The sequence below is a fragment of the Phlebotomus argentipes genome, unplaced genomic scaffold (assembly GCF_947086385.1).
Source record: "Phlebotomus argentipes unplaced genomic scaffold, Phlebotomus argentipes genome assembly contig_15, whole genome shotgun sequence".
Lineage (NCBI taxonomy): Eukaryota > Metazoa > Arthropoda > Insecta > Diptera > Psychodidae > Phlebotomus > Phlebotomus argentipes.
In genome coordinates, this window is record NW_026776181.1 from 5,498,681 (window position 1) to 5,523,879 (window position 25,199).

General features: G+C 39.9%; 1 protein-coding gene across 6 annotated transcripts; it reads right to left on the reverse strand.

Annotated features, from left to right (window-relative positions):
• Positions 1-654: 654 nt before the first annotated feature.
• Positions 655-24,800, reverse strand: LOC132261874 (mitogen-activated protein kinase-binding protein 1). 6 transcript variants are annotated; one of them, XM_059760892.1, is made up of 14 exons: positions 24,471-24,800; positions 19,164-19,463; positions 13,385-13,476; positions 11,746-11,992; positions 10,834-11,043; positions 6,950-9,425; positions 6,750-6,880; positions 6,567-6,614; positions 6,067-6,178; positions 2,845-2,931; positions 2,560-2,723; positions 2,147-2,492; positions 1,754-1,928; positions 655-1,690 (listed from the first exon to the last, which is right to left on the reverse strand). In XM_059760892.1, exons 2-14 carry the CDS (start codon positions 19,242-19,244, stop codon positions 1,546-1,548), a joined length of 4,314 nt encoding a protein of 1,437 aa, XP_059616875.1. In that variant the 5' UTR covers positions 19,245-19,463; positions 24,471-24,800; the 3' UTR covers positions 655-1,545. The 6 variants fall into 6 exon arrangements, with proteins under 6 accessions (XP_059616875.1, XP_059616874.1, XP_059616870.1 ...); XM_059760891.1 differs by lacking the exons at positions 655-1,690; positions 1,754-1,928; positions 2,147-2,492; positions 2,845-2,931 and adding an exon at positions 3,431-5,543 and having other exon boundaries at positions 2,608-2,723; XM_059760887.1 differs by lacking the exons at positions 655-1,690; positions 1,754-1,928; positions 2,147-2,492; positions 2,560-2,723; positions 2,845-2,931 and adding an exon at positions 2,944-5,543 and having other exon boundaries at positions 24,471-24,522; positions 24,582-24,800.
• Between the last annotated feature and the right edge of the window lie 399 nt (positions 24,801-25,199).

Consider the following 25,199-nt stretch of genomic DNA (forward strand, 5'->3'; position numbering starts at 1 on the left):
CATTCATGGCGTGTCGCCTGTGAATTGCAATAGACACCAATAAAGAAATTAACACGTTTAATCTGTGCGAGGCAGACTTGTGCTTTTTTGCTCGATGCCCAAAGAAGGATGCGAGAGAGAGACTGAAAAGAAGATTTTCCTGCTAATACCCTCCAAATCAGTTCACAAATCACTTTGAACTCTTGCGAAGGCGCATTGGGAATGTTGCAATCGGCCAAACCTCTCCGTAGAAAGAGCACAGCGAGAGGGAGAAATGGACAGTGAGATGTTTGTGGTTTTCACGGACGCTCTCTGGATGCCATTGTTGCCAATTGAGTGCTTTGTGGGCATCCGAAGGAAATAATTTGCGAGATTAAGCAGATTACATGGATTACCGATGTTTACTTATAGGTAATTTGCAAGAGATTTTACGTGCTCGTTTTGTTGTTCTCACGGCTTCTAAATAGATTATCCATCCCACCAATTGAATATGCCCGAATTGCCCTCAATGACCGCCTCTCCTTCGCCCTTTTCGCACAAAAGGACATCAAAGGGAGTGGGAACACAAGTAGGGCTGCAGTTTCCGGCACTTCTTTGATAACGACCTTCTCTGCCGAATGCGATTCACTGATTTCACAAGTTTTCCGGGGTAGCAAAAAAAAGAAGAAACTCTCATTCAAAGATTATCAATTCTCAGTTTAATTATTTTTTTAGGTTAATCCCTGAATTTAATCTACAATTATTCATTTTAATCATTCATCATCAAATATAAGTTGGAATATTCGGAATTTATTGTATTGTTTTTTTTAAAGCATTGTGAGTGTTTAGTAAATTGTTTTAAAACATCTAATGCTAAAATTTAATCATACAAAAAACCATTCAATAAATTGGATTCTTTTCTCATTATTCTCAATTAATAACTAGAATAAATTGTAATATTACGATTTAAGAAAAAAATGGACGAATGTTTGTTTTATCTGTTGGGAAAGTTGAAATAAATTTCACACAATAAATTTATATCAATTCCAATACCACAGAAAGGTTTTCCTTTTCTCTTTTGCTCAATGTTGTAAATTTTATACTATTCTACCTCTCCTCATCCTTATCCTAGTGACGTGAATAGTAAATCAATGTCTTTTCTTTAGTTTCGATCAATAAGACAAACACATATTTTGTTAAGTTGCTAATAAAAACAAAACAACATTCATAATTTTAATTAATGGGAGGGTAAAACTAACAGATAATTTAATATTTTATTATTATGCTATTAGTGTCTTTTTGCTTCTATCATAATTACAGGGTGTGTGTATATTCATTACATAAATAACGATAGTCATTCTTTCACATTAAAAGAATAATTTCTCTCTCTATATTTTGACTGCTTATCTTTAAATCTCGTCAATTCTTTTTTGCTATTTGAAAGACTCGCAAAATATTTAAATCGTTGTATATATTATTTTAAATTTCACACAACATCGAGAAGAACTTGAAAAGACATCAATAGTTGGTAATTGGTAGATTTAAAGGTGAGGGAAACATACCAGAGCATTCCGCCATCGCCACTTCCTAAGAGTTATTCATATTTTGAACCTTGTTCAACATATCAGTGCATTTCTCTCTCATTTGTACATATTCCCCGTTCTCCAGTCGATTGATATGTTGACTTAGCTGGCCAGTTGAGAAAGGACTTGCGTTAGAGTCTTTAGTATTCCTGAAATAAAGCCAGATAAGTCGTCAGTTTCACCACCAAAATCTCATTTCAAAATCAACTCACTTCTGATTAGTGATTTTTGTTAGCATATTCTGCGTCATGACAACAGCATTCTCCAACTCCTGCAGCATATAATTGCTGCCGCTCGCATCCTCCGTCTGTCGCAATCGCGAGTGCAGCTGCACCACAGAGTTGGTCGTCAGCATCAGTTGGTTGATGAGCCGCGAACACTGTGCCACTGCAAAGGAACAATAAGAAACCATAAACAAATCATAAATGTATTCATCGCAGAGACGATAAAACCAAACGTCGCATTAACATTCCGACCACTCTATTACAAATTCTAACCAGTTTTGCTGATAAATGTCCAAATTTCGCTAAGAAAAACTACTCATCCATCAACCCAAAGTTGCCATTTAGCATTATTTCTAAAGAACACCACAAAGTGTGACTCACAGTCCGAATTGTCGTCTTTGCACGGCACTTCCGTGTCATTCAGGTTGTTCTGCTTGAGATTGCTCCTCTTGTGGTCAGCCGACAGGTTTCTGGGTCGCGGCGGAACGGCCGGCTTGCCACTGGGTGGCGGCGGAGCGGTTGTCGCCTCCTCAGAACTCGAGTCATCCTGTCCCGCTGATGTCAGATTAATACTACTATAGGAATTCTGCATTCCACGTCGTCGCGGTGCGCCAAATGGACCACCTTTGCCACTACCTCGCCCCGAATTCGACGGCAAATTGACCTTGTTCTGTGACGAAATTGTGGGCTTCATCACACCACCACGGCTCTCAGGCTCAGAGTCACTCTGCAATGTAGGAAACAATAGTTATTGCGCGCAAACGGAGACGTGAAAGTTTTTCTCTCACACTCACCGCATGATTCAATATTCCCATTGACACACTTCTCGTGCCCATTCCCCCCGAAGCCACATCCAACTTTCCTCCTGGCCCACCAGCACTCCTCTTCGCCGCTATTCTGCTCGCCGGCACACTCGTCCTGGTGCTGGGAATTGGCTTGGAACTCATCGGTTTATAATCTGTATTTGTTTGAGAGACAGAAAAGCACTTTCATTAGTTAAAAATCTCTCCCATTGGTCAAGACGAAAACTGATTTCATTAGGAAAAAAGTTCTCTCAAGTGATTTTCATTGTGAATTACCTTTACCCATACTTAAATCACTAAGCGAACATGCACGTCTTATGGACGATTCATCACTATTCAGCGACAAAAAGCTATTGGCAACTCCTAAAAGAATTGGAAAAATTGAAGAAATAAATTAGCAAACATAATTCAGTGCCAAAATTGCTGCAGAAGATAAATATCTACTGAAAGACACAACAGATTTCTTTTCACAGAGTGTGTAAAACACAATTATTCGGGAGGAAAGTGTGTGTTATGGGGAAAATTCCTGCCAAGAAACGATACAAAATCACTTTGTCATTTCTTGCTAGGAAGTGTAACAAACATTCATCACAAAAGCTCTCTTCATGGGTAAAAATAATAAATGATTTTAGTATACGAAGCGATTTAGGATTAAATTTCAATATAAACATTTTCATATCCTGAAAAATCAACTCAAAACTCCACACAAAAACCACCTATATTTACAAAATAAATGTACAGAATGACATAAATTCGTTGGGATTGTCTGCAAATGAATAAAAAATTGCTCCACTCTGTCAAGTGATCACAGTCATTCCCTGAGTGCATGCGACAATTCCGTAAGAAAGCCATCAGACCTGACCGAAAGTGTGTTATGGTGTGTTCTTTGCCCTGTCCGCAGTCAATCACTTGGAATGACTGGTATTTTGCTCCCTCGAGAACGTCCGGCAAACTATGATTTCTCCTCATGCGACTCTTCATGTGAAGATCCCTCTCGAATTCACGATTCTCCGCTCTCTGCGCCAGCTTGTCGAAGTTCATCGTGAGACTCTTCACATAACCCTTCTGGCGACGATCACACGAGAACGGCTTCAGCCTCTCCTCCTTGGCCATGCGCTCCTGCTCGAGCTTCTGCTCCTCCAACTCCACCAGCTTGTTGATCACATCAATCTTCTTCTCGATGTCACGAAATTTGGCATATTGGGCGCTATTGCGAAAGTCTATGTGGCGTGGCTTATCAGCAGCCGCATCCAGAATATCATCAAGAGAATCCACGGAATTCTCCTTAAAAATCTTACTCGAATTGGCCTCCAACTCCAAACTATCCATGTTATCGTCATCAGCAGCTGGAGCTTCTGAGAAGAACATATCGAAGGTCTTCTCCTCCTCGAGGGGCGCTTCGGCCTTCTCGCGCTTCCTCTCAAAAGCCACCTGGCCAATTGTGTTGAACTTCTCCCTCGGCTTGGCCTTCCCTCTCGCCTTCATGCTAGTCGATCGGCGATTGGCAACTGGAGGCTTGTGTGGCACATAATCCATCTGCAACGGATCACCAAACATATGACGATCCCTCTCGAACTTCTGCAAATTCGCCTCGAACTTCCTGAAACTCTTCTCTGTCCTCCGACAATCGCCCATGTCAATTTCAAAGCTGCACGATTTCTTCACAACACCCAGAGATTCCTCCCAACACTTTCTGGGCGGCGGAATGGGTTTCCGGACAAACAACTCGCTTCCATCACAACCAAAGAGTGGATTGGAGTTGTTTTGCTGCCTCTCATGGGCAAACTCCTTGCTCAAGCTCTTATTCACAACCATATTGTACTGAGCCACTTTGGAGTGCATCGACGGAATGAAATCCAACTCCTCGTGCTGTCCAAAAGGATTGGAAGCAAAGTGAGGAACACTGAAAGACGATGACATGCGGGGAATATCAAAGTCCTCCTCCTCGGGAAAAATATCCAATCGATGTTGCTGCATAAAGTAGTCAAATCCAGTTGTGGCATTAGGACTAGAACCGTATGACTTGGACGTGGCGTCCACATCGTGACCAGCGGAGAGATTGTGCTGATGGCGTGTCTTCGACCGATTGAACAGCACCTCGAGAGGCGCACTCTTGCACTCCGAGTCATCAGACAGAATGCTCTCCATGCTATTGCAATAGCTGATCCCCACGCTTGTCTCATCAGAGATTATGCTCTCCTGACTCTTCCTCTCCGGATATTGCTGTCCTAGGAAAAAACTGGCACTGGAGTGTCTCTGAGTCTCTAAAAATTGATTAGGATCCTCATCCTTGAACACCTGACGGAAGTTATCGTACTGATCGTAGATGAAGTAATCCGAAACGGATCTCGTTGGTGGCTTTCTGGTGTGTTTGGCACAGACAGTTTTCTTCCTCCTCCGCTTGGCATTTTCACTCACATCATTGAGACTGCAATCCTCCAGGGAGTCCGAACTGAAGCTGCCGTCGTCCTCCGAGAGAAATCCATGTTCATTCTTCTCCTTCTTCGCCGTACACTTGGTCACTTGGCCATATTCCTCCTGAATCTCATCAATCATCCTCCTCGTGTCACTGTTAATCATGTCAAAGATGATCTTGGCATCCTCACTGCACACCGAAGCGCCCCGCTGCTCCCTGAACGCCACACTCTTACTCCCACCCGCCCATTCTAGCTCCTCATTCACCGGGGAAACGGGGCACGATTTGTTGCTCTTCAATATACCTGCACTCTTGCCCACACTCAGCATCGCACAACTCCTACCACTCGACCCACTGCTGCCCACCTTCTGCGGCAATTCCAGCACTTTAGGCCTCTCACTGTCCGTCCACGCAATCTGGCATGGATACGGTGGCAAATCCCGCTGCACCTGACGCACTATATTGCAATTTTGCGCAAGCACAGCCTTTGGTGCGGCACAATTGAAGAAATTACTGCTCTGATATGCATTTGCACTATTAGTGGTGTTAGTTACTTCTCCTGAGGGTTAGCGTGAGTGTTTTTATATGATAATCATTATATTGTTATCGCAATTAAACCATGAGCAGCACAGAAGAAAAAGAAAGAAAGAATAAAATCTTAAATAGCAATTATATCAACTTCCTTTTGCTTTTCTCTCTCTCTATTTCTTTCTCAATTTAATGTGTGATTTAGTCTTCAACTACAACATTACTTCACCCAATTGCGATTCTGTTTGCAGAAAGAATTCAAAATAATAGCGATCGGCGCAAGATTTACTTTGTTCTCTGTCACCACAAGGAATTTATTCATGGCGCAGCTTCTCTAATTCCAATTATTATCCATCGCAATTGAGTGCTTTACTAAATCTTCATTATTTTTCATTTTTCTCGCCTCTCCAAAAGCAACCAAATTAGTCTTTCTCTTCTATATCTTCTTTCTCATAACATTGTGATTTCAGGTGTGACAAAACAAAAACACCAAATTCGCTAAATTGCTAGTGATAGAGTGATAAAACTGTGAGGAAATGTAATGTTTTCAGTACCTGTACGCATTGGGCGGGTGAGACGCGAGCCTGTGTCCAAATTTGACTTTGATACCTGACTAAGATCGGATATACTTTGACTAGCCCTCAGATTCGTGCGACGGTAACCGACCTGAAAGAAGATGCAACCAGAAAATGATTTACAGATTATTAAATTCACTCAAGACATGAAATCACGTCATAACTATTTAATCTAAATTAATTTCACACACTGTTATTTCATGAGTTTAGTTCACTCTCCCTCTCTCGCTCTCGCCAATTAAGCTGTGAGTGTAAATCATAAAGCAATTGCCATTTCGAAAGGTAATTAAAGAAATCTTATTTTATGTATTTACAGTGGATACATCTTCAAACTCCTAATCATCATCTTGCTTGGGTGTTATTGCAGTTTAATTTCATTAGGAGATAACGATTAAGAAATTATATTATAAATATAGAAAAAAATAACTCTCTATTATTGGCAATTTTGTGCTCTGAGAAATTGGAAGAAAACATCTCACCTCGACACCTTTTGAATTTTGTCTGTCATTTTTATGACTGTTATTAGCCTAAAAGAATCACAAATCAGCACAAAGATTCGGTCAGATTTTATATCAATCGCAGGACAAATCCAATAGAAAAGAACATAGAATTAAATTTCGATCACATCCCCTAATATTCTAATCAATAAACACTTTTCTCACATTTTCCAGTTTTTGCTTAGCATCTTTGATGATCTTCATGAGCTCTTCCTTTTTGGTGTTTGTAAATGATTTGGATATGGTAACGGGTTTGCTGTCGCCACTATTGTGGATAGCACTGAGGCTATTTCGTCCTGAAAAGACAATAAAAAAGCCCTGCATTACACTCCGTTTAAAGACATATGTTACAGTGATCTTCCCACCTCTCTCTGCACTATTTGATGGTCCATCGAGGGCTGCATTGAGAAAACTGGTCGCCTGAGGGATACTCTCGATACTTCCGCCCAGAGTTGAGGCCAGTGAGCGATCGGCATTGTCACCACTGGGCGTCGAGGCCTCATCCTCGTCATCCGACGTTCCTGTTCCTGTACCTGTAGACGGAGCGCTCGGTGATTGGCTGAGTTGCAATCGCTGCTTGTCCGTCTTTCGCCTCATTGACTTCCGCAGCTCCTCAACATTCGTCTCATTCACCTTAAAATCCGACGGCGTTCCCGGAGCCACAGTGGGATAAAACAGCACGCCATGGTCAGAGCTAGTGCGCTCCCCGTCAGATATATCCTCAACATCTCCATCGTGTTCAGTATTTGACTCCGAATTGAGACTATTGAGGTTCTTCTCCGTCACCTTCATTTGAAAGGTAATCTCACGGCGGTTCTCCAGGCCACTGTCAATTGAGCTGTCCTCACTGAGGTACGTGTTCATGTACACATCTTTGCTGCTCGAGCTGTTGTAATCCGACGTGGGATTGTTGTTATTCGTACTGGAATTTGGTGGGGAATCCACGATATTCCTCAGATCCATTTCAGGCTCATATTGACTCCGCTGAGCCCATCTTCCGCGCGGCTTTGGCGCCACAGATCCTTGACTAGGACTCGTGGCGAGAATATTGGCGGGATTTGGCTCCTCTGCACCCTTCCTCTTCGCCCACATCGGCAACTGTCCGACATCAGAGAGTTTATACCCTCCAGATATCACCACGTCCTCCGTGTATGGTGTGAAGTTCGCATCGATCTTCTCGTTGTTCTGCTGCTGTTCGAGGACAATGTCCACATTCTGGGATATGGGACGCGGAATGGGGATTTGCTGGCCAGATCGAAGAGCTTGCTGCGATAACCGAGCTTGCATCGTGACCACCATGTCATGAGGCACTTGCCAGATGAAGACACACCCATCACCACTCGCCGAGATCAAATGTCGACAATCATTGGTGAATTTCAACCCCGTCACCAACTCACTGTGTCCGTACATCCTCGCCATGCACTCATTCGAGTAGTAATCATACACACTCAGCGTTTTGTCTGTACAGGAAGTGGCAATGTAGATTCCACTCAGATCCAGGCACAATTTGATGAGACTTCCCTCATCCGAGTGGGATCCTTTGAAGGTTTTCGTATGCTTCGACGTCTGCGATCCATAAACCCGGATATTTCTGTCCTGACATGCCGTCAGGATGTGCTTACTATTGCTATCCACCTCCATGTCGTACAGAGTGTTCTTGCCATTGCAGTGATTGCCTCGTTGAAACTGATTACCCTGGAATGTCCTGAAGATGATGGCCTTGTCTGCTCCACACGAAATCATCTGGAAATTCATATCACATCCGATGAATTTGATGCTAGTGATGCTACTGCTGTGATCATCAAGTGTCTGCAGAATCTTATATCCCTGTTCAACATCGAAGATGTGAATAAGTCGATCACGACTTGCGCTGCCCAACAGTTTCCGCTCAATCCTCTCATTCGTGTACTCCAGGCACAGCACTTCCGAGTCATGCGCCTCTATTGTCGTGAGCAACTTGAGATTGGTTAGATTGTAAATTCGAATATTCCCACTTCTGTCACCCGTGGCAAGATGATTCCTCTCACTGCTGATCTTGATGCATCTCACACCATTCCTCCCATCATACGTAGAGCCCTTCTCGTTGTTCAATATCGGATTGTCCATGTCCTTGATGAAATTCAATTCGTCGTCAATATAGGCCACCTTCATCAAATCCTTGCTGTAGATATTCTTCCTGTACACCTCATTGCTCTCACATCCGTCCAGATCCCACACGCGTATCGTGTCATCGGAGGAACACGTGAGGAAGCAGTCTAATGGCAAATTATGAGCTAAGTTGTTCTTCACATACGTGAATGGCACGGTTTCCACACCCCAAATGCACGCTGAGTGGTAGAGAAATGAGTGACTCTTGCCCACACGACGAACATCCCTCAAATCCCACACGTAGAGGCTGTGATCGTTGTACACACACGTCGCCTTGGACCTCACTTCGTCGTACACGAGTGCAATGGTGTCGGGATACTTTGCACTGCCCGGCGCCGACATCATGTGCGTGAGTTGCACGCCCTGAGCCACATCCACGCCCAAATAGTGCGTTCGCGGCAGCGTCGTCACGTACTCCAGCGTCTCGGCGTTGAAGACTCGCACGATGGCCTCAGCGCAGCCCACGAGAATGTATTTCGTGCCCACAGCCAGACAATTGGCCGACGCCGTCCTGCAAGCCACCCACTTGTCCAGCAATCGCCGCGAGTTGAACTCCACCAGTTGGCCATTGCGGGTGATGGCATAGGTGCTCTCAAACATTTCACCCTTGCCACAGGCCACAGCGCAGAAGTCATTGTTCCGCAGATCACCCAAAATGGCACTTCGTCCCATGAGCGGAATTGGTTCTTTGTACTGTGGAGGACACAGAAAGAGAGAAAAAGAGCAATTATTATTCACAATCTTGGCAAGGTGAGATGCTGTTGAGAAAGAAATCATACAGTCTGTATTTTATTTTTCCTCAACAAAACTTTCCAAACTTATATTATTTCACCTCGCAAATTGCCCATTTCTCGCCCAAGGGGTGATCAAGAGACAATATTGGCGGTGTAAAAGTCTTGAAATGTGGGAGGGAAAACGCATAAATCACGCCGACAATGTGATCATCTTTTGTGAAGATCACACGTATAGTCAAGATCACTGTAAACATTGATGGACACTGTTTTTGGAGTGTGATTTCAATAGCAAAACAACAATCATACTGTTTGTCCAATGACTATTGAAACTGTGCTGTGATGCACACAAAACCTCAATTCATTCGGTCAGCAAGTTAAATTCATGCAAGAAAATGGTCTTAAAATACCATTAAAATTAATTATCTCCAATTAATTCAGCCAATATGCTCTAAAATATGTCTTTGAAGTGTCCATGCATCGCCTTTTACGGATAATTCGCCATCTCTCGTTGGCTGTTAACCCCTTGAAGTCTCCTCCAGAGCGATTCACCAAACAGTTTTTGACCAAAAACTACAAATTACTTTTGCACATACAGTCCTCCTAGTGTGTAGCTTGCATAGCCTCGATATTTCACAGATATTGATCAGCTATTTGCATTTTTCATCATTTATTGACTTTCAAATGGCGTTTCTACCATTTGACTGGGTAATTCTGCAAAATCGCCACAACTTGCACACAGGCCATTTGCACATTTTAAGCCATCAACGACCCAAGAAATATCCAGTGATTAAAATCGTAATCGTTGATTGAATAAATGAAAAAAAAAACAATTTATCATGTTAAATTTGTACCCTTTCAAATGGGCGTTTCTTGTCTTGAGTACATTTAGCTTTTTTATTTTTGAAAGAAAGCACAGCGCTTGAAAATTGTGTGCACTTTGAAGAAATCATGAAATTATTTCAGCAATGAGGTTAGCAATGCGCTTTTTTTTGTTGCTTTACACACTCCAACGAGGAAATAGACAGACAGAAATTTCTGCAAAGCATTCCAACCACATATATTGAGTTGGTGCTACACTCTTTATAACTTGCTGTAATATATTTATTATTTTGTCGAATGTTTACAAACATGTGCAAATCGAGCTCATGCTAAAGGCGAATGCTAATGAAATTGTAAGTGTTATCCAAATTCGCCCATTCACATAAACATTTTCTCTCACTCAATGGCAAAATGTGGTTTTTTGCCAATGTGATCTTGTAAGATTTTGTCCTCTAAACATGTCAAAGTGTGGTGTGTGCGTATGGCAAAGAGAGCCACAAAAATGAAGCCAATCAATAGAGCGTGTAGAATTGATGAAAAATTCATACCTTCCTATTTCCCTCGAGGTACCAAAATTTCACATGTCGATTTCCCACCGTCACGAAATAGCTGCCATCCTCACTGAAGGCGACTGCAACAACTTTGGCACTCACTTTATTGGAGGCAATCTTCAAATTCAGCTTCCAGTCGAACACATTAACAATCATATCATGTTGCGATCCGACCGAGACCAAATACTTTCCAGTGGGCGAAAAAGCCTGAAATTTATCATCGAATGGATTAAATACATCTCCTATTTTTTTTCTTTGGTCTTCAATAAAGCTTTAATAGCAACAATTTGGTAGCCTATAAAAGACTCTCCAAACACTGTGTTGATAAATTATTAGTCAGCAATTTGTGTGGTGAAAATGTTCTTTCATTCCCATCACTTTCGCTCACTGCCAATAAACGCCTATATCGAATGATTTCTGCATTTTATCTAGGCGAACTAAACTTTATGTGAATAATCTCAACTCTAGATAGAGGACCAAATAGTAAAATTCCCCAACTTCTGAATAGATCTTATCTCTTGTGCTACAAATAACTTAGATATGCTAGTTGACAGACAGGCATTAAACTTTTCTTTCACTCTGAATATACATAATGTAATGAACAACCCGAGAGATTAAATTAATAGATAATTCCAACAAAGCACCCAAATTATGCTCTCCATTCCAATTTTCCCAAACTCCGCACACACACTCTTCTCATCTCTCCACTGAATTCTTGTGCCTCAGGTGGAATTTATATACACGTGGAATTCACACATTTTCAAATTGCCGCATAGTAAAATAGTTGTGAAGCTAATTTACCAACACTGTGTATGATGAGATTGATGAATAAAAGAGGTGCTCATTTAACTGTGATAGATTACTCTTCCCTCTCTCCACAATATTCTGAACTATATAGGCAAAACTCACCACACAACTGACTGCATATTTGTGACCCAGAAATTCTGCCACAACATTCCCACCGGTCGCTCCATTCTCGAGGTTCCCATTTAGTGGATCCAACTCCCAGACCTTAATTGCCGGATTTATGCCACACTCTCCAGTTGCAACATATCGTCCACACTGGGAAAAGGCCACCGCCGTTATGGCCTTCCGTGAAGTATTCAGGAGGTACGTTTGACTCAATTTCTTGGCATTCAGGAGAACCACCGTGCATCTGTTGGGGAGAAATTGAAATATACTGCTTTACTACACTTCACAAGACATACAGCGGCGTCAAATGGAATAGGAACGGTGTAAAAAGGATAACAACACACGTACAGTGACTCCAAATCAAATAGTTGCAATGAAATTTGTATGAACCACAAATCATGTCAACTGACTCTATAGAATCCGAAGCCACTGTACAATATAGAAGATATCATTTTTCAGTCTTCCTTTCCTCGTGAAGTACTCCAAATTGAGAGCAAACTGGGGTAAAACATTCATTCCACAGAATGTCGACAAATAAAATTTTCAGGAGGAAAACACACACGGTGAACAAAGAGCTGTTTAGCTTGTCTACAAGCGCTCACGAAATCCAAAATCGATAAATTCACATTTTATGCCTAGACAGAGTGCAATTTTTACTCAATTCTGCATGTACACACGTAAGATCACTTAAAAATTTACATATTCATGGCTGTTCTAAGAGTCTGTCGAGACGCTTAGATAGCATATAATCGACTGTGTGTGCCATTATTGCACTGATGGTGATTAAAACTCACATGCACTCACGATGTGATAAATGGAAATTATATCAACCCAGTATAATTTCTATCAAATTTCTAATTAAACGCCTCTGCTCTCAGTGTGATTGGCAGACCATTTTCAAAAGTGTGCGCGACAACACACACTCCAAACCATTCATCAATTTTCTGACCCAATTTGCAAGAATTGCACCCAGTGAAAAGTATCATCAAATCATTCACGCATAAATTGTAAAATTAATGCAACAGTTGCCAGCTAATATTTGTCACATTATTCCATGTTAAACTTTATGCTGTGCTTTTAAATTTCGCAATAAATAATTTGAAATGGTTATGCCTGAAGCTTTTCGCTGTAAATCACATTGTATGAGCAATTAATTTGACCAAAACAAGCCATTAAGTGTAAATATTCGTGTGCTTATGATTTCCTTTATGGACTTCTTCTATTAACAATTGTACTTTATTATAAATTCGCACCATCTTCGAAAGAAATCTTTCATAGATAAACTTTGAGCTGTTTGATGAATTCCTCTGATGTATTTAAACAATGACATAACTCATTTCACGAATTTTTTTTTTGGCTATGATCTCAATCTTCCGTTGCGTGCACAAAACGGTCTGCAAATTTATCGTAATGCCCCCAAAATATTAAGAAATATGTACATTCTGCAATACACCGCACAAAAAGCAGCAGCCAAAAACCGTACAAATTACTTCTCAGAAAGCTGTAATGATGGCACTTGTGCGCCCCTTTGGATATCAAGTGTGATATAATAAAGAGTGTGGAACAAGAACAACGCAAAATCACAATATCTGCAATAAAGCCATAAATTTTTTAGACATACACACACGTTACTTACCCAGCTGGATAGGCCAAGATGCCAGAAGTGGGTGACACATCGAGAGCTGCATTGCTACAGACAGTGAGGCCCAAGACTTTCTTCAGCTTTATCTATACGCCACATAAAATGTACCGAGAAGGAGAAGAATTGAAAAACACAATGTAAGAAATTATGATTCTGTGTGCTATGGAGAGATCGGATGATTCAGATTGCAAGTATTCTAATCAAATTACGAAATTACTATTATTATTGTCTTGTCAAGAAACTATAGCCCATTTAAGCACACATTTTTTTCTATCACACAATATGCAATATAATGACGCACGTTGTGTGTCTTTTTCTCAATTCTCATAGTCACACAAATATGTACTCCTCAACACACATCTCACTCTCTCCCATAAGTATCTCTGAAAGAGGCATGGACTCCGCTGGTGTCCCACTTTGTATCGTGATGTGTGTACAAAGTGCATTTATTGCACCCAAAGCTCAACAACACAAAGTCTTCTGGGTTCGGAGTGTCTTTCCATCGCCCAAAAGCCACGATCGACTCCATTCAAAATTCCATTCAGGTCTCGAAATGGTGTTAAGTCATAATAATACTGTTGAGCGAGAGAGAGAGAAAGAAGAAATTCTACCATTCTGCTCAGAGTCATTGTGCTTAGAGTGACTAAAAGATTATTCAATGCAATTAAATGGTCAAACGGACACACTCATCAACGCCACTAATCAAACACCTCTTTTCCTCATTTCCTTCCCACTTCGCCTCCTCTCACTTCACACTCTTTATGCATAGCATACGCACCGCAAATAGCGATGGGGAAGGGATCAATCAATGCATACGGTAAAGCATATTTAAACATATTTATTGAGCAGTAATTCCTTCATCTCTTTCACCCATCGAAAGTATCAAACTCACTGTATTTGCACATAACATTTCTCCATACTGCTCAAATCAAACTTCCGCTGTAGCATTTTGCTAATTATTTATTCTGCACATAAGCCGAGCCAACTGTTAATTAAGCAAACGGCAATGAACTTGAGCTTTTTACATACAATATCGCACTGACGGAAGAAAATATCGCCTTATCATCAACGTCAATCTCAATATTATATGCTTATTGATTTCTTTTATGTCTGGAGAATCCATTAATACCTTAATATTCACACTTTTCCCACAACATAGATCATAGGAGATCGTATCGTTTTTCACAATTTATAAGCACTTCCCACGATTCTGTACAGAGAGACTTTATGGATTTCATGGAGATTAAACCAGTTTCAAGACATTTTTCCAATTGTGATTCAAAATAAATTCAGCAAATCAATAATAAACTGGGTAGCGCAATGCAGACAAGAAAAGAAACACCCAGAATTTGAACTTCCTCTTCAGAAAAAAAGGAGCAACTCTTTGTTCATTAATTAAACATACTCTGTCCACCATGACTGCATGCATTAAGATTAATTTCAATCACACCATCAATAAAACCATAAATCAGAGATGTGAGAAAAAAGTGCCTCGCAAATTTACATAATGAGAGACTATGAATTGTTGTTCTTGAAGGAGAAAAATTATGATAAATGGATCATATTTTTCTGCCACAGTGCATAGAAAGAGAGAAAATTCATACTGAGAGACTTTCATTGAATATTTTATGCTTCACATAGATTCGAGAGACTCTCTTCTCAACCTCACAAAACACTCTAAATAGTCTAGTTTTGTTCCATTTACTTGTTAACGTGTAAAGTATTTTATCTCCTTTCACGCTTCGATAGTTACTTGTACGTAATAATTAAAATTAATACAACATTTACAGCACATCAATCGAAAGATTTTTCAGATATTTCCTCCCTTTTTTTCTCTTTCACCCATTGTCTTTTATCTGCGAATGTCAGATTGCAAATTGTGAAACTTCCAATCCATTTCTCCACATCTTTCATGCGCACTTTATTGTCCACATCACATATTAATATCATCATTTTCTAATAGCGACCAGATTGTCTTCTATATATTGAAATATTGTACAATTCGAAAGTCGATCTTGAGACATTAATTCACAAAATCTCACGCAGATGTGTGTAAACGTACACCAAATGGAATTCCAACAAGTGGGTGGATTTGGTAGTTACCCAGAGACTAAATGAAAATTGTATTATAATGCGAAAATGCCATCCACTGGGCATAGACACATTTTTCTCTCGCCATCTGCTCGTGATCGGTAAACAAAAAATCAATAAATTACAATATATTGATCGGAAATCGTGACAAACGCGCTATGCCCATTTTTCACTCGAAAATACCAAAGTCTCAATTCATCGATGACAATCTCAAGATGGAAATCATCATTCATCATTTGATATTGCAAAGTATTTCGCAAATGAGAAAGTTTTATCCTTCTTCGCAATCATACCAAGAGATATTTCTGTATGTCTGCGTTCTGCCAGAAGGCCTGCAGAAAAACTCTCTTCTTTCTTCAAACATTCGAGATCCCCACACATGATAATTTTGTGTAGGAATGACAAAATGACTGAAAATTTCATCTTCGCTGTTTGTTATTGGATTTAACACTTTATTTTTATTATTTTAACTATAAAGTAGATTCCCTCGCCTATTTATTTTGTCGATTAGATCATCGCGCATGAAAATAGTGTGGAATATTGACCAAGTTTCCACTTCAAGACACCGCGCAGAACTTCTTTCTCAACTCCACACACAGAAAGCACGCAAAAAAAAAACAAGAGACAAATCACCTGATATGCAGCTATATCCTCATTGTTAAATACTTGATTGGGTGATGAATTTCTCGGTGCAAACATTGTAGTTTCTCTAATTTCTTCTCTTCACTTCTTTCTTCTTCTTTTCTAACTTGATGGTTATGCAATTATGTATTCTATTCTTCAATTCACAATCCACTGAATTAAGTAGAACTTCATTTTCCACCGTAAATCCTCTCGCTGTCTTCACAACATCCAATAGGTGAATCTCTCAAGACAATATTATGCTTATACTGATGAGAAACTGCTGCTTTTTTGTGTGAAGATGACTTTATCTCATCGTCGAGCACGGTAATTAATTAGTATTTCAAGGTTGACGCAATTTGTGCAGAATTGACGCGGAAAAACCTAATCACGTAATCCTATCAGCTCCGTTTTATCCATATATTAGGCAAAAATTAAACTTATGGGTTAATCTTTCTTTTTTCGACAGTCTCTCGAACAACGCGAGACACCCGAGATATTACTTTATGAATATCGGATGGAAGTTACCGTAAAACTAAACACACCAGAGGAAAACAAGAATTCACTTCGGTATCTTCAACAAGCCACTATATGGAGGTGAGTTGAGCAATAATATAAACCTCATATGTGCTGTATATAAGTATATCTTCGACTCTCTCACACTCATTCACCCATTCATGCACTGTGTCACTATCTCATACCACACAATCACATTTCAACTGGCCAACAAGTAAACATGACGTATGCTAATAAATTTTACTTGCACACAACATAGGGTACAACACACAATCTCTCTCTTGCAGCCCAAAAAAGTGCCCGCTTTTCACTAAACACCGAAATTTTCACCTCCTCCACCTTTGGCCAGTGAAAGAGGCAATCAATATCATGTAGATTTTGCAAAAACCTTCAATTAAACTCTCAACATTGGATGTTATTTTCTTCAAAAGAAGAGAAATTTAGCTGTCAGAGATGATTTGCTCTACACCTTTACCAATTTTTTTTCTCCATCACCTTTTCTTCTCCAAATACAATTAAGAACAATGAATTTGTAAAATATAGCCTCTAATTTTCCTCCACATTCACCTCACAAACAATCAATGCTAATTTGAAAGAGAGACTGCTTCAAGTAATTGCAAAAAAAAATAGTCAGTATGGGACGTCAATTAGTCAGGAATGGCCGAATTATAATAAAGCACAGAGAAAAAAAATCAAGTGTCCTTCCTTCACACATCGAGGAAGAAAATCATAAAAGAAGTTTACAACATGCGAACCACCCATTGATTGATTGGGAAAAAAGTATTTAAAAATCGTTTCATAACTCATTTTCTGTTGAGCTGTACCTATAAAAAAAACTGTTTAAAAATAAAGGTGTGTGTAGTCGTTTTTGCTCCACCTTGTCGCTCTTTTTTCCTCCCCCAAAGATATCTTTATTTGTTATCTTGACTCTGCTTCTGTGTCATTTTCTTCTCTGTTTTCCGCAACACCTCTCCTGTCTTGTGGCTGTGCAAGAGACATAAACCACTCTTGACTAATGTTCATCATGCAGCGCACAGAAAATGCAAAATGCCTCCTATCGATCACTCTGTGGTGTTGATTATATTAATTAAGTGTGACACACACTACTTTGAAGAAAATCTCGTACATACAACACTACACAGAAACGAAGAATGGTTGCTTAAGCAAAAGTCAGCCGACAATTGCGTTGGAGTTTAGGTATTTCTATGTTTGGAGATCATGTCATTCGACGTCTCCCTCATGCTCAGAGCCACAGCACTTTGGCGACAAATAAATAATATATTTCTCCAGCAATACAGTACGCGTACTTTCGATATATTTGAATTTTTGTACATACGGAATTCACTTCTATTGTTCAAATGGCTCAAATCCAAATGCGAGAAAACACAACCATCGAAATCATACAGAATTTTAAGCAGGTGCTCTTTTAGTCAAACATCTTTCACTTCTCTCGAACTACCAAAAGTGACACACACAAAAATCACAGCATCGGGGGAATAATTAAAAAGGAAATATCTAATCCAATTTAACTTTCTCCTTCATTGTTTTATCTCACATCAACATCTGAGAAACGGCAGGAAAAAAAACTACCAACAATTCTAATACATTGCAATATAATTGCTTCGACACATGAAATCCACCGAGATTTTCCCGAGGTGTAAAGGCAAAAGAGAAAAATATACTATTAAAGAATAATTTTCAATATAAAATATCCGCAAATTGCAAATTCATTAGAGTTACACGAGTCGATGGAAATTCTTTTCAAAGCCAGTCACGTTTGGCATGCTTCTTTGCATTACCGCGCACGAAGATTCAAATCTCTTCCAGCCATATAAAGACCCATTCACAATTTACATCGCGAAACAGCATCGTAAAGTCTCAAGAGAAATAACAGCCCTCAACACACAAATTCATATCATTGGCCATTGATGAGAAATTATTACACACTCATGAACGTTAAACACAGTCTTAATTATAATATTTTTTTCCTCGCAAAATTGTCCCCTTTATATAAAATGAAACACTTGGTGACACAGGTAAATGAACACATTATATCGAAAGTCAACAGTGGAGATTCAAAATTATCTCACATAATCTCAAAATAGATTTTAATCTTTCACAACAGATAAGATGACGATCTGGAATGAAACAATAAAGCCCATAATTCGGGTGTAATCTTCAAAGGAACGTCTGTTCGTAGCCACAACCCAAGACATGGCAAGTGTGCTAATGCTGAAGATATTCCAAAAACTCCCGTATAAACATATTGTGAATGAATCTCAACGCATTCAAATCAATTTTCCCATTCCATTATATCATTATTAGAAGCTCCTCAAAAGTCATCCCGCTAACAGTGTCCAAACACTTATGTAAGCCAGTGTAAATTGATTCGTTCACAGTAATTGCACTTCAATCAAAATTTCTCAATGTAGGTGTGAAACATGACTTTAAAATATCAGCCTGGATTTTTTTGCAATCACTCTTCTATTTTTCTCTCTCAAATATAACATCACAGATGTTCAAAGAACATGGAAAATATTCTTACCCGATCACTCAGTCTTTCGTCATTTTTGCCACGCTTTAGCGATGGCGCACGTATTACTTTGACTTCACTCCTCGGCTCCATCGTTTCAGTTGAAACAATCTCACGGTTCAATGTGATTCGTTGATGAACATCTATTCTGCAAATTTGCCAAAATATTGACTTCTGGCGATGCTCTGCTGACACGACAACTCAATGATCCAATCATTTACACATCATTGCTCACACTCTTTAGGCAAGAAAATTCACACAAATGGACGATTGCTGATCTTCACCGCTCATTCGTCTTTTTCCATCTCAGCACTGAAATGAGACAGAAAGGAAAAAGCGTAAATTATATTTCAGCCAATTACACTTTCCACAAAAATTTCTACAGAGAATGTCCGAATATGACTCCAATCTTTCACTCTTTTCAACCTGTATTCCTAGCTTAATTGTATCAAATTCTTCCGCGAGGTGCTGATTTCACGAGGAAAATGAAGAAAAAATCAACACCACTAGACATAAACTTGAAATTGATTCCAGTAAGTGTATTAAATTTCAGCCACGCTCTTGTAAATTGCGCGAACTTTACGCATCAGTAGAGGTAAATTGAAAGGTCTAGACAAATCATACTTTTTTTTCCTCATATTAATTTGAACAGGGAGAAAAACGTCGCGGAAAAAAATTATCAAGCAAAAACCTCATATTTTCTTTCCTTTTAAATATACTATTCTCACCCAGTGAGAATTGAAAAGCCAGAAAGAGCACGAAATGTATAGAAAACTTCAATCAATTTGCATTCACTTTGAGGTTCTTTGACCGGCTTTTCTCTTTTGCCTTCAATTCTGTGTGGCTTTCTTCATCGTGCCAAGAAAGGTTGAGAACGCATTGAGAAGTCACCCAGAAAACAACACCACGTTATCAGTTCAGTGTTAAAGTGATAACGGGCCTTTAAAAGCCTCGTAACATTACATCGTGAGGCTCTTTTTCCTTTCACCCACACACAGAAGAAAATATAGACACAACGCGCATAATACAAATAAAAGTGAAATGAACTTCAACGCGACCTTGCTGATCTAATTAACTAGAATCTCTGTTTGAAATTTTCTTTCAATTTCCCCCTTCTTCACTCCTTTCAAATTACCCACTCAATTTATTTACTTAATGGCTGAAGAATATTTCATGGTTGTAAATGAATTTATGAGGCAGAGCACCATATCGAATAAATACAAGGTGGCGCGATTAGACTGCTCCAAAGCCAAAGCTTAGCGCTCAAGACAGTTTCATAGTGACACACTGTAGAGGTTTTCGCGGTGAGAATCTTCCGACAAGAGACTTTCCTTATCGCTTCTTTTCCTCCAAAATTAAAAACGTGAGTCACACTTGACTTGTGTGTGAGTTCGTCATGAAATCCCTTCACGATTTCCATTCAATCACCCACAGCGCCCCGTTCTCCCCTAAGCGCTCCGTTGCAGAATTCATTTCGAAGAATTCGACCATAGAAATTCAAGAATCACACTTGGGTGAAAAACCACCTTCTCAATGCCTCACCATCTCATGGCAAAAAGCATTTCAGCACTAAAAATAGATTAAAAGAACAGAAGAGGGAGAGAAAAAGGTAGACAAAGAGAGCATTTCGCTGAAAAATTCGCAAAAGTCACTGACTGGATGAATCAACTTTTTTGAGGTCACAACATCAAATCAATTGTAAATTGTTCAAAGCTCACACATTAAGATCAATACAGACGAAAATAATTGTTGTGATCTAATTTTATCGCGTTGGCAATTTTCACTCTGACATTCAGTCGCACAAATGTCTCACAACACGACAAATACAAGACGAATGCAATAAAATCTTTTACTTTTCCAACTAAATGGATAAAAAGTCTCACTTTTGCCGCAGCGACACAGAAGAAGAAGCCACAATTGCAGAAATTCGAGGATGGAATGGTGGAAAATGTCTAATTAAAATGCCATATTTCTGCGATTATCATTAGAATGAGAAAAATACAATTATCCAGCCACACGATGAGAAAGAGTGGGACAAATCTTTGGGAAGTCTTTAAGCTTCTATAGAGAAATTCAATTCCACCGCACGTCTTTCGTGCACAGCACAACCAACATTATACACGTAATATGATAAAAAGAAGTCAGTTTAATAGAGATATATTTGGTTTGAGGAAAAAAAAAACAAACTTTTCCCAGATTGTAACTGTTGTTGGACTTATTCTTGCAATTGTCTTCCTCTCTCGCGATGATGGCAAAATACGGTAGCGCGAAAAGTCTACACAGAGAGAGCCACACGTTTGAATTCTGTGTGTCTTATTATAATTGACTCACTTGTGGTACCGTTTTCCCAACTCGAATTGTCTCAAATTCAGAGGCCATGCCGCGATTCTGCTTGTCATGGAAAGAGCAGATGATTCATTGGAGAAAAATGGGGCAGAAAATTGAGATATAAATCAATAAGGATGTCAAGACAACCTCCTTGAAGCACTCCAAGTGAAATGCATTGAACATAATTACGAGGCTACGCATTTTCCAGCCAACTTGCATCTGCTCAATATCAATCCATTGTTTTCGCAGTGAGAGAGAGAGAAAGGGTAAGAAAAAAAACACACACGGAAATAGACATTGAAATATCAATTTTCCTCCAACACTTCTCATTTACATGCAGTGGAAAAAAAAACCCCAAGCAATTTTAATGGAATATTGAAGAAGAGCATCTTCCGAGAAAGAACAGACCATTGAGAAAATGCCAGCGAGAGGAAAAACAGACATAATGCATTTAACTACACCATTTCACCTATAGTCCTATTCGTACATTCAATTTGTTGCCAAAGAAAAACAGTGGGTTTTATGGAAATGAGATGAATTCCCGCACAGCAAAAAATGTGAGACGAGAGACCACATTCAAATTGCGATATGCAAGAGCAATTTCCTTAATACATCCATTTCCCTCTCTTGTCTCGGCCACAGAAATTCGCCCAGTTAAATTTTCTCCGGTTTATTCTCAACTGAGGTGTGCTCGAAGGCCTCTTTATCCATCCACGACAGAGAGAGAGGGAGAGAGAGAAATGAATTAAAACATCATATTAGTGATCCACGCGATGAAAAGAGGATGGCAGTAAATTCTACCATATTTACAACTTATTGACAAATCACTGACGGAAGTACAAGATCAATATTTATGTGATATCATAAATTTGCTCAAGACAATTAAGATTAAACACGATTACACGATTTTCCATTGAATGATCCGTGTCGATGTCTTTTCCTCACACCAACTTTGCCTCTTTTTTCCACCGGATCTACAACAATTGTGAAGACAAATTGCCGCGTTTTATGACCACACAGTGGAGGAATAAATGAGAAAACAAACAAATCCGCATAGTAAGAACAAATATTTCCCAAATGGAGTAAAACAAAGTGAGATGAAAATATCGATCGGCAGCATCAGCAGAATTTTTACAACTCTAAAAAGCGCTGACCTACTAAAAATTCTACCCAGAGATTCTCCTCAGTGCACACGTTAAAGGTCAATGAAGAGGGCATTTCATAGAAAACTCCCATAATGCTTTTGGAATTCCAGAAGACGAAATACACACACACAAGAGAACACGAGGAAAATTAACAAGAGCCAAAAGAAGTCGTAAAACAGGAAAAATGTTAGAACACTGCGCTAAATGGAAAATAAATTTTATCTCGTGGCTCTAATTAAAAACTAACAGACTGATTTCAGCTACATATCACACTCTTTACAAGTGTTTTCCATATCTTCAACAAATACACCATCATTGTTTAATCAAACAACATGCCAAATGAGCACAGTGATTCCGATCTCAACACTGCGCTGAAGAACCCCATCGAAGCCCTTTGCGTGGCAAATTCATCACATCAACAGGAAGCAGAAATATTGCCCTTTTAGCATCAGTGATGACAGCACACCTAAGATTACTTCCAGCAAAAGGTGAGTGTACAAATTATTACGCACCCCATCAAGTCTAATCACAATCGATAAGAGATTCATAAATAATAATCTTTCAATGGTTGAGAAAGATTATTCCAATTTTCTCAAGAAATTAAGAGGGAAAATTGAGCGATCCTGGAAACAATGAGTCATTCAGTGCGCAAGACTTCTAGTGAAATACAGGACAGTTGCATAAAAATCCCGGGGAAAATGTGTCCTGGCAGAACTTTCTTTTGCAGGGTAATCAAGGAATTTGCGTCTTTAAACACACGATTTATTCCTTATGTAGATTTTAAGACATCAGTCTTAAAAACACATTCAGTCAGCCTCTGACCTTGACACTAATTTTTTGATATTTCTAGGATTAATGCCGCAATTTATTCAGCGGCCAATCTTTGAAAGTCAACATTTGCAGAGAGCAATTGAATGATTGTGGGAAAACTGGCGCTGATCTTCGTGGCGACAATCTCGCGAGCCATTTAGAAAGTCTCAGAGAGTCAATTGAATATCTCCAATTTATGCCGCCGCCTTTCTTCGGCCGCCAGTGAAATTCTGACGCACGTGCACCTTGAGAAAGACAACCAGACGGCCGTCCTGCTTCCCACCAGTCGTCCGGGCACTGTGCACGGAGGGTGGCTTTTAACCTAAATAAGTTGCAGGGGTTTTCCGAGTTTAAGACTGCCTTGGCTGAGCATTAGTCGAGCGCGGGTCATTAGCGACACTCCCAGACTTTATCGAGCGCTTCTCCGAGCGCGATTGCGAGTGTGTTTTGATTAAATTGACAGAGTGTAAATTAATAAACCTGCACAGGGAAGCAAATAGAGGCAAAATCTGCGAGTTTTGAGGAATATTAACATAAGATATGCGCAAAATGATGAGACAAATCATTCTGTTGTCGCCGATACGAAAAGGTCAGAGATTGACTTTGAGAGTGTTGGCAAATGTTGCAAATTATTCGAATTTATGGATGTGATTTGATGGGGCTCAACCGGCTCCGAACTCCCGGACGAGCCAGTGAGTCCGCTGATTGGCTCTTTTGGGGCTCTTTTGGGGCTCTTCTGAGCCTCCTCGGCGGCAAAGGGAACGTGGATTCTTGGCACTTGAGGCACGAATTGGCCTTTAGTGGCGTCTTGGCATGGATATGTCTGGGAAAATAAAAGTAATCGGTGAATTGATGGAAAGTTTCTTGAGTTGGGGCCTCGAGAAAAAGTTCATCTTCTCTCGAGAGCGAGAGAGCGGCCATATTCTCCCTTCCTCGCGTTTTGTGGATCTCCGGAGACGAGATTCGAGTGCGGACAAGGCGAAAAAAACCTGACCAGCACCGCGCTTTTTACCTCAACCCATAGACCCAGACTTACCTGCTCGTCTCTCCATCCCATCCGTGCGCTGTGTGTCAAGCGATGGGGGCCCCTTCAGCCGATAATTATAGTAATTTAATAGTTACACACTCTTGAATAATCACAAGGCACCTTTGCTGAGCACTTGAAGCGCCTCCCAGGAAAATCTTCACAGCTGCTTTTCACACAGAAATCACACGTTTTCCACAAATCCTCCACCGCCACACACTGCACACAGTCTCTAGTTACAGTTTGAGCCACAATTCGGTCACTTATTACGGCTAAAAGACTGATTTTTCACAAGAAAACCACCCCGACGTCTTTCTCCGTCGAACCACTTTGACGTTTGCAGCGAATGTCAGGTGAAGCCAAGCAACTGGCGTGGCATCGACTCCAGCGAAGCACTTCAATTGCAATTCTTCGGGTGGTGACTTTCGATGTAGCCTGAATTCTAGGCAATGTGTGGAGCACCAAAATCACCACTCTTTGCTTGAATGGAGAAACGGTTGTACTTGGGATCAATCACAATAAAATTATTACCTTTACGGAATTTACATTAATACCCATTGAAATGCACTCACAAAGGAAGATTACCAATTTTTTCCAACCATCAGAAGTTGGTTAAATGATCGCTTCAATGTTTTTTGTAAAACAAATTTCTGTATGTATATTAATTGATCATTGACGTGATTTTAATTTCTTTCAGGCTCAGAAAGGTGTAAGAAGAGCATTTTCAGGTGCGATTGTCTT